At 34.7% G+C, this 15,429-nt stretch overlaps 1 protein-coding gene across 3 annotated transcripts; it reads right to left on the bottom strand.

Annotated features, from left to right (window-relative positions):
• Nucleotides 1-99: 99 nt before the first annotated feature.
• LOC113691129 (protein RICE SALT SENSITIVE 3) lies at nucleotides 100-2,741 on the bottom strand. 3 transcript variants are annotated; one of them, XM_027209337.2, is made up of 7 exons: nucleotides 2,465-2,741; nucleotides 2,226-2,276; nucleotides 1,835-1,963; nucleotides 1,536-1,641; nucleotides 1,264-1,305; nucleotides 1,073-1,129; nucleotides 100-965 (listed from the first exon to the last, which is right to left on the bottom strand). In XM_027209337.2, exons 1-7 carry the CDS (start codon nucleotides 2,593-2,595, stop codon nucleotides 255-257), a joined length of 1,227 nt encoding a protein of 408 aa, XP_027065138.1. In that variant the 5' UTR covers nucleotides 2,596-2,741; the 3' UTR covers nucleotides 100-254. The 3 variants fall into 3 exon arrangements, with proteins under 3 accessions (XP_027065138.1, XP_071907392.1, XP_071907391.1); XM_072051291.1 differs by having other exon boundaries at nucleotides 1,824-1,963; nucleotides 2,465-2,534; XM_072051290.1 differs by lacking the exons at nucleotides 2,226-2,276; nucleotides 2,465-2,741 and adding an exon at nucleotides 2,058-2,184.
• Nucleotides 2,742-15,429: the final 12,688 nt, after the last annotated feature.

The raw sequence follows: 15,429 nt of genomic DNA, 5'->3' as shown, positions 1-15,429 counted from the left end.
CTCCATTTAGGTTTTTTGAGCATATATGTAGTCTACATAATGGCCGATTTTACAGGCCATTTGGGGGTTAGATGTTTCGCTAAGATGAACGTGAGAATGTAAAACAACATGGAAAACTGTCCATTGGATGAAAGAACAAGACACCAAGAGCACTAGAAGTCTAAAACAAACATAATTCCGAGACAAAGGCGGAGCTCAAGGGCTGCCTAAATACAAGTTTGCACCCTTAATGCCCTCATATAATCCTTGCCAAATTACTCCAGGAAAGTTTCCATGACATCAGAGTACATCCCTGCTTCATTCCTATACTCTCCAGGATTATGTTGATGGTGATCTAGTGAGGTGGATGAGGAAGATGAATTCATTCTTGCAGGCAATGTAAAGCTCCTCTTGAACTTATTCTCCATCTTCCTAACGCTATCCGGATGGCTATCCAAGCTCAAGAACTCGTTTGGATTTGCACCGCTATTGTTATGCAAACTTGAAGCATCTGAATTTGGATTTGGATGATGATTTTGCTCTGCCTTGCTACCTAAACCATCAGGATTGAACAAAAGCTTAGCATCGTCACTTCGTCCGGTGAGAGCATTGAAGAACGTCAATCCATTAGGCCACTTGATGTCATTTTCATGATCTCCCATCATATCTTCCATTCTTGCTTCAGATGAATGAGGAAGAAGGAACATATGAGTCTCATCTTTGGACGGCGGTATTCCTAGCCTGGCAGAGTTTTGAAAGCTGGGAGATGCAAGGACTGCGTTTGCTGAAGGAATCGGCCTGGGACCCCAACTGAAGAGGGGAGGGGGAGAGCGAATAGGCATGGTAGGCTGCTTCATAGGAACTCCAGATTGAGATGAACTATTCCTTGTGGAAGAGAACAACTGAGATAGGTAAAACCCTGATTGATAGCCTAAAGATTCGAATGTGTGCCTCATTCTCAGCACAAAGTGGAGGTCTTCAGGTATCTGAGAAGTATAAAAAGATTTTCATCTCCAGTTACTTTTTCTTTCACGGGCTATGCTAAGTATTCAAGTTCAAGAAAAGGGCAAAAGAATCAGTAATCAAAACTCACAATCTTGCAGGAACCGAGCTGCAAGAGGCCATGGCCAGCTTGAATTACAGCAATAGTCTGGTGAAAACAAATCAAGACTTGAATAAGCAAGAAAAAGAGTAAATAATGAAGGAAACTTGAACAAAACACCCAAATATAGAAAGGAAAAGGCAGGACAGAAGCAATAATAGTGCTGGACTTTGATTTCTGACCTGAATACCTGACTCAAACTGATCAGTCCACTCGGGAGGAAGCTGCAATTAATAAACCAAAGTACTTAGGATTCATCAGTCTAGATCATGGTTTTCATGTTTTACGAGACAAAAATAATTGAACTACAAGATTAAGCCCACTTTTGGCATACTACCATAATACCCTACGCCCAAAACGGGATTCATTATTTTGCCAGATGGTTAAACACGGTATTTACTTTCTACCAGAGAAGATAATCACAGTTGAGTGTTCTGTTTTGATGTATACATACAGCATCAAATGAACTCTGCCAATAATTGGAGATATTCGGTTCACATTCCGTAGGCTCTTTGAAAACCCATTTATGGCACTTATCAGAAGCCACCTTCCCCATCAACCTGCAGCCAATTCATACAATCAGAATCCGCATAGTACCAGATACTAACCTACAAGAGCTAAAATAAAAATCTCCTAAATTGCTTTAAGCCTGCGAACTAATATTAACTCTAAGCATCCAGCTGGTGGAGGAAGTGAGTTGTGCGAGTGAGACAAAATTGAAATCCAATACCAAAGCACCTACCCAGTACCCACCCTTCTCCATAATTATATAGTTGAATAGACATTTTGCTGAAGGCTTTTCTGACAGGATCCTCGCCTTCAATTTCATCCAAACACTCCCCAACTCTTCCTCTGCAGAATCCATCTTCCCACATCAACATCCTGCAGAAAATTTAACCAAGTAACCTTCAATTCCACAAAAACCAGTCCGCTAGTGAATAATACCAACAAATCACGAGAAAAAAGAGACACACACATCTATTCTGCCAGTAAGAGTCCTCCTTAGTACCATGCTAAAGCAAGTTATTCTTTAACAATATGGTCAGTACAACGTTTTTCTCGCTTCCATGCTCTCAAGAAAACTTTTTTTGAAAAAAACTAAAAAGCAAGCAAAATGTTGTACTCTAGTGTTATGTACACTTACAAGCTACCATTGTCATCACCAACTTTGCAACCATTGCCGCCTCTGACCCTCCTGAAAGGAATGGAGGAAACCCAAATGAGAGATTAAAGAAAACATCAAAAAAGAAAATCAAAAGCAAAAGGGATGGCAGCAATAATACTAAGGGGCGGATTAATCCCAAAAAGGACGGAGGAAAACAGAGTTGGTTGACACAGAAAGAAAGGAAGACAAAAGAGAGAAAGTGAGAGTAAGTGACATACGGGCGAGGACGAATGGTCCAGAAGACTGAGTAAGTCCAGTCTGTGTTGAGACAGACGCTTCTGAGGGCCTCATGAAGGGCCATCATCCCAACTGCTTCTTTGCTCCTATCTGATGCTCCTGAGCCCACCATCTCTCCTCTCTCTATCTATCTCTCTCTCTCTCTCTCTTCCTTTACTTTTTCTTCCTAGTAAAACCCCTTTTCTTGACTTGCTATGGAGAGTGTAAATGAGCTTGTAGGGAGAGTATTTTTATCTTGTTTAGCAACGAGAAACTCTACAACAGTGCTTATCAACCACGAGGAAAAGGAAGAGTAGTAGTCTTTCTTCGTCCCATCTTCCCCCCCACAACTACAAGAAGTCCCTTCTTTTTCTTTCTTCCTCGCTTTTATTACTACTACCGGTCTACCAGTCTCTTTCTTTCTTTCTTTGACATTTTTTTCACCTTCTTCTCTTACCAGATTCTTACTTACCCAACCTGATTGATTACTCCTCCTGGGGGAAGCAAAAAGAGAGAATAATTGACAGAGAAAGTGAGGGGAGTGAAAGTCTGTGTGCGGGCGTGTGTCTGTGCGAAGAAGATGTTGTTGGTTTGAAGTTTTCTTTTGTTTGTTTTTTGTTTCGTCGCTTGTGGATTTTAGTTTTTACCATGAAAATTGGTTGGTGGGGACGGCTTTTATCTCTCTCCCCAGCCCCAGACAATGCACAAACAGTGGAGGGGAAGGACTAGGGGACTAAGGAGAGCTGAGCTGCCCATGCAATTTACTTGTGTACCCCTCGTCTATTTTTGTACAATCGTATGATAATCTAATTTATTTACTAGTAGTATTAAGAGAATAAAATTGGATATTTCATTAGTATTTAATTTGTGTAAAACACCGAACTTTCTTCATTTTCACCAGATGACAGACTACACATGGACGCAGTGCCAAAAACATGTACCTTGAGAGGGCTAATATATCCCCCGTTGTGGAGGTTTGGGGATTCTTCCCTGAGATGTATCCCACATCGGGGTTGGGAGGGTTTGGGTTGGTAGTTATAAGTCTCCTATGGGACCTCAAGAGATACCGGCTTTTGGGGTTCTCTCGGGGTTTAGGTTTGTAAAAACTGACGTAAGCCCTTTGGGCTTTGAAAGAAAGAAACATCGCCTCTGAGGGGGTTGGGCTTGGGTACGCGCTTGGGCTTTGCAGCAGGCTCCCCCGTTGTGGAGGTTTGGGGATTCTTCCCTGAGATGTATCCCACATCGGGGTTGGGAGGGTTTGGATTGGTAGTTATAAGTCTCCTGTGGGACCTCAAGAGATACCGGCTTTTGGGGTTCCCTCGGGGTTTAGGTTTGTAAAAACTGACGTAAGTCCTTTGGGCTTTGAAAGAGAGAGGGCTAATATAAACATATTTGAACTTGAGTATGCAACATAGAGTATTCTACAGTTGTTGTTGGGACAAAAAGGTTCAAATTTTTAAATAACACATTTAAAATTTTTTAATTTTACTTTTGGTGCAAATGTGAATTTTTTGAAATTTAGCAAGGCAATGATCCTCTCCAGTGCGGAAAAAACTCTAAGAGCCTTCCTCTAATTATTGGATTTACTCTAGTTGTTGTTATGTATTTTAAACATGATCAATAGACGTAAACCCTTATTCTCATTTCCACGCTACAATAGATAAATGTACTAGTGTTTACTTTGATGAATGAAGCTCGTTATGTGCCTGTTTTGAAGGAAAGGTTACTAGTACAACTTGGGAGTAACAAATGTGAAATGCTAATACTATAGTGGCTCAGTTTGGATTGATTTGTTTTTCAAATACAATAATACAGTAATATACAAATAAAAATAATTTAAAAAAACATATGACTCATACAATATATCAAAAATAACTCACAAATATACATAAAAAAGATTAAAAAATAAATTTTAAAATATTTTTCATCTATCACCAATACTCACCATCACTCATCACCGTCACGATCCCTTCTCTCTTTCTTCTCCTCCTCCTTTCTCCTTCCCTCATCCTCTTTCTCCTCTCTTCTCCTTCTTCCCCCAATCCAAATCGAGGCCTCTAGTCACGACCAAATCGCGACCAGAAGGTCACAATTTTCTGGTTGCAATCTAGAGACCAAAGGCCTCGATCTTGTCGAGACCAGATCGAGAGGGAGGGAAGGACCGGAGAATAAGGGAAAACGAAGGGGAGGAGGAAAAGGAAAGGGGAAGAGGAAGGGGGAGAGAAGAGGAAGATGAAGGGATGGTAGTGACAGTAGTGGTGGTGGTGGTGGGTGGAGATAGTGACGGTGGTGATTGTGGGTAGGAATAGCAACGGGGCGGGGTTGGTCCCCCGCCCCCCGCCCCGTTGCCTATTAGTTCCCCCCGTCCCCTGCCCCGTCCCGCCCCCGCCCCGCCTTGTCCGGCTTCCCCCGCGGGGTTAATAAAATTTTATTATATGATTTTATTATAATTAAATTTTAATAAATAATTAAGTATTAAAATATCAACACATCATTAAATTATTATTCATTGTAATTTTACAATTGAAACTCATAAAAACAATCAAACAGAAGTTATTTGAATACAATCCAATATGATGAAATAAATATAACTAAAATAATCAAGTTTTCACTTTTAGTACAAATGCAATCACTAATTCATTATTGTGTTTGTACTTTTTTTTGAGAAAAAAGTGTTATTTTATTAAGTGTAATTAGAAATTTTGTATAAATGTATTAGTAAATTTAGTATAACTAATTAATAAATTCTATTAGTAGACATGTATAATATCAATTATATTACATAAACTAATATACATTAGATAATACATCTAACTAAGAATATCATTATCATAAGTTTATAACTAATTAACTTACATATTATATATAATTATATATATTTTTTGTTTTGCGGGTGGCGGGGCGGGGGAACCCCCGTCCCGAGAGCCCCCCGCGGGCACCCGCCCCCGTTGCCATCCCTAATTGTGGGTGGTAGTATTAATTTTTAAAAAGTACCATAAAATTATTTTAATTTTAAAATTTACCCCAAAATATATTTCAAAAATCCCTCTAAAAAACATATCTACAGTAAAAATTTTCATATACATTGTTACAGTAAAATATTTCAAAAATATCTTCAGAAACAGCTAATCCAACGGAACAAATATTATCCAACATTACTGTTTTAAATTGCATTTACAAATATAACTAATTATTCAATAGAGCTTTTATGTCCTAGATGTCGGGTGCATGCGCAGGGTAATCTGATTTAAGCCAAGCATTTAGATGCATAGAGTAATCCGAATTGGAATTATCTATTTTGACATCTTTACACCATCAATAATTTTCTTTTTTTTTTCTTCTTTACATCAATGTTATCATGAGTATCGAAACAAAAATGTAACAGCACACATTTATAATGCCTTGGATTCTATATTCCATATCATGAAATCAATTTGTGCCATCATGTCAACTACAAAATATTTAACAATATGCAGCTTCCCGGATTGCCTCATGTACTTTAAGATATACCATGGAGATACTTTCTGTAACAAATAAAGAAAGTACTTCATCAAAACTGTGAAAATGGTACTTGGAAGATTTAGTGTTCTGTTTCAGTATATTAAGGCCGTATTTTTGCTATGGAAATACCAAAAACTGCCTTCATACGATACTTGGAAAATAATTTTGAAAATTTTCTTAAACATGTTCTGCAATTATCTTTTTATATTATGTACAGCACATCATAAAGTGTGTTCTTATAAAAGGAAAAACTCTGCAAAAATGCAATCCAAACACATTCATTGAGTGATGATAAAGAACATATCGGATCAATTTTTTATTTTTATTTTTTTGCTTTTCCTCTTGCTCTCTCAATACCAAAAACATATCGGCCTTTATTTTTTGATGATAAAGGCCGTATTTTTGCTATGGAAATACCAAAAACTGCCTTCATACGATACTTGGAAAATAATTTTGAAAATTTTCTTAAACATGTTCTGCAATTATCTTTTTATATTATGTACAACACATCATAAAGTGTGTTCTTATAAAAGGAAAAACTCTGCAAAAATGCAATCCAAACACATTCATTGAGTGATGATAAAGAACATATCGGATCAATTTTTTATTTTTATTTTTTTGCTTTTCCTCTTGCTCTCTCAATAAAATTGCGAACAAGACGCATAAAGTAGCGTACTTCGCCAGCAAAGGCGTTTTCTAAAAGCATGGATGAGTTTATTAATTCATGAGCAACATTATTGATACCAAGAACTCAAATTTGACAATGACATTTCTTTAAAGAAATGCTTTTGCTTTTATCCCAAAAATTAAGGGAATAAAAAGGGAGAGAAACCCTTGCATCACGAGTGCTTTATTTGAACACCATAGCAATGAAATTCATCATTTAGCTTTGTCTTTAACTTTTGCCCTTCATAAAAATTGGTTCTAAAACTGTCAACCATCATCATGATAATATTTAGCAAATTTTGTATTTTGAACTAAAGAAGCAGTCGGCACATAAAAGCAGCAAAATGACGTCCGACGAGAGTGTTTGGATAGTCAAATTATTTCACACAACCATTTTACTTATATTATAAACATATTCTTCAACCCACGTTTTTTTTCATTTTCAACTAACTTTTTATGTCACGATCATCACATCGCATCACATCATAAAAAGTACTACAGTAATTGTTTCAAATAATACTCTATCCAAGGTGAACTAATTCGCATTGAACTAAACATTTGACCCTGAAAAAGGCTGGAAAAAAAAAACAACACTTGACATAATAAACATTCTAGTTAAGATATCCATCAATTAAGTATTGGTTATTGAGAGTTTTAAACAGAAAATGTTCATTAACTTCACAGATTTATGTTTCTCTAGCATCCTAAACGTTTATCAGAAAATCCACTCAGGGTTCACCCAACTAGAAGAATAGGCTATTTATTTTCGCGGTCCATTTGCTGCATCCTGTTCAACCTAAGGCCCTTTGCAATAAAAGCGGCCTCCATCGCCATGATTGCAGTAGCCATAAAAGTGTCACCATGCAGGTCTCTTCAAAAGCTTACCAAACTACTATTTAACACGTCAATGGCTCCCCATTATTGGCGTTCTGTTTTGTTAATCTTCTAGCTTTACAAACAGCGGAGTCAACCTTGTAGGTGCTCAAATGGCTTTTACAAAATGATGAGATTCTTCACTTTCTTGCCAAAAAAAAGCCCAATTGTTTATTCATAATGCGAGGTCTCTCCAGCATGATGTTTACTCATAAGCAGATGGGGCTAGTATGGACTTTTTAGTTGAGTTACAGAATCTTTTTCCAGTCAAAAGCAGCTGGGTTAGATTTGAACTAATATATTCTAAACTGCAATGTTATAAAGTATTAGAAATGTCAGTCGATCCTCCTCCTATTGTACCGTCATACTTAAAATAATGGCTTGTGATTTAGGCACTCCTTTTGTGGGTTCAAAGACATTGGACGGGAAGACCTTCAAAGCTCAGCCCGTGCCTCCTCCCGTCCTTGAAGAGAATATAAAATGCTTTTGTGAAATTTTCTTGAATGAATAAAAAGGAAAAGAACACTCCCAAAAGGAAGTATGGTCACCTCAAATTATCAAGAGATAGTAGTTTGTTTTGATGCTCTTCCTGAGTAGTGCATCTGCGTGAGTTTTATGATTTGTCAGAAAAAAAAAAAACAGAGTACTTAATTATTTTTCAAAGAAAATTATCTTTTTATCTGATCTGTAATGGTGTTTAAATTACATTTACACACAAAACAGTACGCATATTATGCTTGCATTTTTTTCATATTGTCTTCACATTAGTTTCTCTAGATTATGATGAGATGATAATTTTGAAGCTAAAAATTCATGGATAAACATCAATTGACAACGGAAATAAAGAAGTGATAGTGTGTTTGGATTGTAAGTTATTTGCTCAAATATATTTGCTTACATCACCATTACAATTTTCAATACATCTTTTTATCTTCTCAATTACTTTTTATCTCACATACATTACATCACAAAAAGTGCTACAGTAAAAATATCTCAAATAACTTACAATCCAAACACACTCAGCGCTGCAGCTAAAATGCAACACTTTTATAATGAAGGGAAAAAAGAAGGTTAGCAATAGATTATGTTGACAAATTCTTGGTGCGAATAATTGAATAAAATTAAGATGTACACATCTTAAGTTGAACAAAAATTTGGAGTTTTCCCATATTGAAGTAAACATGTCCTCCAATGCTCCAAAGTCTGGTATCTATCTTTCTTTCACGTACTATTGTTTTGATAGGGTATTATTTGAAAATATTATTTGGAATAATTACTATAGCATTTTTTATGATGTGATGTATGTGAGATAAAAAAATAATTAAAAAGATAAAAAATTGTATTGAAAATTGTAATGGTAATATCAGCAAATATATTTGACCAAATAATCTACCGTCCAAACAAGTAAAGAAGGAGGAAATGAAGGTGGCACTAGTAAAATGGTGAGTGCTCCAATCAACTGTTGGGGTAGTTTATTTGCTTCCCCCTGAAAGGACAACTGTTCAGCTTCTACCGGTAGGGTAAAAGCATCTTTCCAAAGAAAAAGGTGTAAAAAAAAAAAAAAAAAAAAGAACCGGGGTAAAAGCAAGGATAATTGTTTGTATATTTTAGTGAGTGAACAAAGTGGGAGGAGAATAAGAGATTAAGGAGTCACGTGCGCACGTGACATGGCAGTGAGTCGGTGCATCGTTAGTCATAAAGAACTCGGAGCGCACGAATTGCGGAGCACTGTATCCTTTCTCTTCCTCATCAGCCCCCACGCGCAGAAACACACACGCACCACGGGCAGCAAGGTGAGAGTCCGCATCTAGTCATTCTACGCTGCGATTGGATATGAAACGCAGTCGGCGCGTGAGATTTGACATATGAAAATCGGGGATTTTGTGCGAGTAAAAAAATATGTGGTACGTCAATCTAATCTATCTTTGGTACATCCCTCCGCATTGACCGGCCCAGGGCTCGGCCACAACCCCCCACGACCGTATCTTTTATGGGTCCCACACTCTTACCGGCACCCCCGGAAATCCATTAACCTTAAAATCATACCTAAACAAGTCCTCCTCGCTAGGCCGACAAAATTGTGCTCCGAATTGGTTTGAATATTAAACAAAATGTCTAACTTTGTATTTGATGATTTTTTTGAAAGAAATTGATTGAATTTGGTTTGAAATTTTTGATATATATGTTCATGAAAAGTTTGGTTTAGCTTGTTTTAGTATTGAGTTCAAGCACATACAATCAAAATTTGGATTGATTTGATTTGAAATTTCATGTTATATTATATAGAGATTTTCAACTTAATTTATTGCTTTTTTTTTTCCTTAAATTTTGCTATTTGATATTCAAGAAATCTATTACGATGAATTAGGAATATGATTAAAGTCAATTATGCTTATTCAATAAATCTATTACGATGAATTACGGATGTGATTAAAATCAATTATGCCTATTCAAGAGATAAGAGTATTATATGTTTGCCATTTTATAAATTAAGTAATATATATGAAGGAAAAAAGTCAAGTCAGGGGACTTTAAGTATATTTTTATGAAATTTACTTATCTTATATGTTTCTGAACATATCGAATCGGACAACACGAATATCATGATTGATTTGTTAATATTTTCGAATTTAAAACTGTGTCAAAACTTGGATTGATACTTAAATAAATTTGTTTGAACGAATTAGATTCAAGTCGAATTCAAATGGAGTGTGAAGTTGATTAGTTGGATTTACAGCCCTACAGTCCCCGCTCACCTTTGCTTTTGTAGCAGCCGAAGGAGGGGAATTCAAGACCTTTGGGCTTTCTTCCTCTGACCAGTTGTAGGCCTTCGGTGTTGATGGTCCATATTGGCCTGCTCGTCGAAATTTGTACCATTTAGAACATCTTTGCTAGTACGGTGTAACGATTGAATTAAAAAATAAAACCCATATAGTTCAAAGAAGTTAATTAAGAGAAGGCAACAATCGAGCGAAGTAAATGCTGCGAACGAATCCAAATACGTCGAGTTTTTTTCTTTTTTTTTTTTGGCTTAATTAAATTGAGTTCGACTTGAATTTGAGCAGAAACTAGATCGAACAATGCGACAAACGATTCACTCAGCGGAGCATCATGTAAGCCTTAAGTCCTCTACCAATCTAAAATTTTAAATTCCATCAAGGAAACAAAATCTTTTATTACAGTAGTGTACTATTGGCCTAAGAGTAAAATGGAGGGATGCTTTCAATGAAAATATTCTTTGAAACTAAATTTAAATACCACCATAGCGAAATTCTAAATGAGGCCCAATCCTGTCGATGGATTGCAACGCCTGCTTTTGTGAAAAACGTGTATCTTTATGGGCTATATCATGAGGGCTGCAATACATAAATAGCCTGTTTAGGGCCCATAAATTTATTATATTTTTTCTTTTCTTTTTGTATTCCCCTATTCACGATAACAAGGGGGAAGACAAAAAGATTGCATATCACGACTTCCTCTATCACATGAAATTTTTTTTTTTTTTAAATAAAAAGATAAAGTGCAATTTCAATTTTTTGTTTTTGAACTTTTTGGAATAGGAATGATGAAAAATTGAACGATGGATTTAACATGAGCAAGAACGCCCTTTAATAAACCCTTAACTAGTGTAATTGTTTCAGGAAATTAACCTCCTCATACGAAATTGTACCAAGTCATCTTAATTCTATTTTCTTTTTGATTTTGAAGAAATTATAAATCTTGTAAGAGAAAAAAAAAATGATGAAGGAAAGGACTTAATTCAAACTAAAACCGTCTTAATCACCTGGCTAATAATTCCCCTAGAAGCTAAACTATGCTGCTCAATTGATTTCTTGAAGCAATATTTAGAGCAATAAGAATACTACTACATATTGCTCTGTAGACTACTGGATAACTCTAAAAGAACAAGAATGACTATTAATTAATCAAAAGTTGCATCACAGCAAATTTGGGATTAAGGTGTCAGTTACTTTCCTTAGTACTAATGGTGAATTTGTAACTGGAGATGAAGCTGGATGCTGTCGTGTACTGGTTCACTCTGTCAAGATGACCTAATATGAAAGTACGTCCAATTTAACTCAAGACAAAATACAAAATGTGAACAGAAATTCATGCAGACCAACCAATGAATTGAAAGAAAAACCTGCAATGCACTTTTGCCCAAACTCATGAAAGATCACCAAGATGTGATGTGGTCCGGCCATAATTTCATATTTTTTTTTAGAATTATTCCTTTCTCAATATGATCTCATCAAAGTTAGATTGTTACAGAATATTTTTTATAAAAAATTTTATCTTGAAAGGAATAAAAAATAGAATTAATTTTTTATATACTGACGATGTACATACCATCACCATTGAATGCATTACAATTCATCTAAATTTAAATTTGAAATCTAACCGTGATAGTGTATACACTATCAGTGTGTATAAAATTTATTCTAAAAAATAACTTATCATAGGGTTGGGAGAGGGGGACAAAGTGATATTACTTTCTTCAAAACAAATAGGTCCTTAAAAGAATTGTGAGTTTTGGTGAATTGTAGCAATATTACTTCTTGATTTTATTTTTCTAACCAATTTGACCTTCTAATTGTAATGAATTTGGCTTCTGAAATTTGTCTATTGTACCCTAATGCAATAAAGTTAACTTAAAAAAAAAAGAAAAAAGGAAAAAGAATGCAACTCCATCCGATATCACATGCAAAGTAATTAATTATATTCTACCTTGCGCCCACTTCCTTTTCAGATCATGCATGTAACTAATTGTATGAAATTTTGATGGGATTTTATTCAAAGCACATTATGTGAAAATTTACAGATTTAATTTTTTTGCTCAGGTAAATAAATTCAACATTGATTTTTTTCACTCGAGTAGATAAGTTTCGTGTATGGCTTCGTCATCGATTACTTTTTGTATTTTTCGTGCATAAATCAAATGAACAAAGACATAACTACAGCAAATATAAGGAAGAAATTGTTTGATTACATATTGACTCTTAAAAGAAGTTTTTTTTTTTTTTTTTTGCATTTTGCATTTTCTTGATTATTCATGTAATTAACTTTAAGAAAAATATGAATAAGTTTATTTCACATGTGTAAGAGCAAATTTATAAATTTCATTGAATATTATTGTAACACATATCGTTCTCTTTTTTATTTCTTTTAACCTTTACTTAATCCAAGTGAACTACACGTCATTGCTAAGAATTTTGAATTACCTAATGTAGAGTTCAAAGAATATTTGTCATTTCAATTCTAAATAACACTCTAAGTTATAAAAAAAAAAAGCAAAGAAAAGAAAAGATTCCATTTACATACTTCATAAACAAAAAAAGAAGAGTACTCAAAATCTTAAAAATAACTCAAAAAATGGTGCTTATTGTAAAATATTTTCCTAGATTACAATTTAAAATGCAGCCAAATTTTAGATAATCTGAAACACATTTTCAGCAAAATAGTACATAATGAACAATATAGTAAAACCTTTATAAATTAATAGTTTTGGAACTAAATAAATCGTATTAGTTTAAAGAGGTATTAATTCATCGATAAATTAATAATTTATTAATTTATCAAGTGTATTTACAATTAAAAAAACTCATCTGATCAACTAAAGTTTTATTTTATTTATAAAAATATATTCTATTAATAAAAGGAGGCTAAAAGTCTATAGAATATAAACCAACCTACATCTATTTGATTTACAAGTACAGTTTAATTTTATTAATGTACGTAACCGATATCATTTTTCTAACATTAAGAAATGAAAAAGATTTAGAAATACTAAATGATAGATGTCCACTTCCAATTTTAAATGCATACAATGTATGACACTAATATGTACATAAATAACAAATAAATCTTTTTATAATAAACAAATGCAAATTTTCTTTCATATCTCATGGTTAAACTTTGGCTTCTTATTTAAAAGATGTTCATAAATAACTGACCAAATGCATCAAGCATTATATGAGCATAGCATATCTAATTTTAGTGAATTATTAATTTATAATATGATTGGAACCAAAGGGTTAGGTAAGGTTTTAAAAAAATTATTATCATATCTTTGTTAAAATTGATTTTAACTTGATAGTCCAAATCAAGACCTAAAAAATTATTATTTAATAGAGATTATTAATTTATCAAATATCAAATTACAGAGGTTTAATTCTACAATTAAACATGAGCGAGGTTAAGTGTCATAACATAATTAACAAAATATGTTGGGGTTGATTGAGCCAATCCTTTTATGCAACCTATCTAGATGACTACGCTAATTATAAGGCATATATAAGGAGCCAACTTGCCACCATTCTAACATTCTAATCAAACTCAAAAAATCAAACTCAAAAAATACACAAAAAAAAAATTCGCAAGGAAATTGGCTTTGTTAATATGAACTACTATAATGTAACCCTCTTTTCCTGTCAAGATGACAACCGGTCTTCCACACATGCATCACAACTTGCATCGATACCAACTATCTTCATCATCTGACCACCATCAACCATCTTCATCTTTATTATCTAGCCACCATCAACCATGTTTATGATCTTCATAGTCGGTTTAGTTTTTTTTAATAGTTATTTTGTTTTTTGTTTTAATTTTTGTTGATTTATTCTACTCTCAATTCAATCGTGTGAAATATGTTAGTGATTTAGATTTTGAAAAAAAAAACTAAAATGAACTCTCCAAGATAACATGATCACATGCAGTAGCTTGAAATTGGATTGCTCTCTTTATTATCGAGAAAGAAGCCAAATTTCATGATCCTTCTAGTTTTGTCACCATTTAAATTGCAAATTAAAGGGGGAGGGGCCATAAGTGAAAGGTCTCGAATCCTTATATTCGAATCCTTCTACTTTCTTTATACTATATGAGATTGAGTTTTGGTCAAAGAGGAGGTTGAATTTCAACCGCATAGGAAGGGACTTTTTGGAATTCCTTATATTATGAAGTGTTTTGCAAGCTGAAGGTACAAGTTAGGAAAGCCTGTAATTGGGTATATTAACCGAAATGGCCTCATTTATAGACATTTAAAACTTTAAATGTGGTTGCGTGTTTGGGTATTTATGGTATGTGCAATTAATTTGGAACCATTTGTTGCTTTTGGTACAACTCATATAAGCATGTGGGTTTGTGTAATTACTGAAATGGCCTTTACACAACACACGTTCAGCTCTTGAACCGCAGACAGCCGTTTGGGACTTGCGCTTTGGCTGAAATTGCCTAAAATGAGTTTTGGCCGCTTTCACAGACAACCGTTTGTGTCTGTAATTGAACAGCCTTTTTCCCCGCTGTTCTTGGCCACTGTTGCCTAATGTTTCATGAGCTTTCTAGATAGTTTCATGTTTGCATCTGGGTATTAGTTTTTGTATTTTTTTGATGTTGTCTCATGATATTGTTAGCTTTACCGTCCTGATTCCCAGCTTGTCTTTTCATCCTCTCTCAAGTGTGAACTCCACTGTTTTGCTGTTATTTATGCCTAAATTTAACGGCCATAAACATGGGTTTATTAATGACTCCATGTCTGGACTTTGGGATTGGGTCTGTTTCCTCTCTTTCAGATTCGGGGATTGAAATTTTTCATGCCTCTTCCTTTCCCCTCTCATCCGAGCTCATGTCTAAAAGACCCCATTTCTTTGACATTATAGCCTCAATTAAATAGTCAAGCGATTGTATGTTAATGTCCAAACGGCTGCGCATTGATTATGCTTATTTCAATGCCTCCTCTTTCGTCTTCTTCGGTTTCACCCTTTTAATATTCTGGGATTGGAGCTATTTTTTATGCCTTTCTACCGAGCATCTCAAAATGTTTTTTAGCTGCAACTATTTCTGGTGGTTCAGTTTGAAGTAAGATTTTTCTCGCAATTTTGTCGTTTATGTGGGTGGTTTGGGCCGTGTGTGGCATCGATGTGTGTTT

Source organism: Coffea arabica, chromosome 5c, assembly GCF_036785885.1.
Source record: "Coffea arabica cultivar ET-39 chromosome 5c, Coffea Arabica ET-39 HiFi, whole genome shotgun sequence".
Lineage (NCBI taxonomy): Eukaryota > Viridiplantae > Streptophyta > Magnoliopsida > Gentianales > Rubiaceae > Coffea > Coffea arabica.
Note: the sequence above shows the minus strand (reverse complement) of the source record. Positions and strands in the feature narration are given on the sequence as shown.

Excerpts from the sequence above, each read along its gene's own strand:
- LOC113691129 (XM_027209337.2), bottom strand. The coding sequence starts at position 2,595 with ATGGTGGGCTCAGGAGCATCAGATAGGAGCAAAGAAGCAGTTGGGATG. Across the intron at positions 2,277-2,464 it reads TGGACCATTCGTCCTCGCCC|GAGGGTCAGAGGCGGCAATG; the intron begins GTATGTCACTTA and ends CATTCCTTTCAG. Across the intron at positions 1,130-1,263 it reads AGTTTGAGTCAGGTATTCAG|ACTATTGCTGTAATTCAAGC; the intron begins GTCAGAAATCAA and ends TGTTTTCACCAG.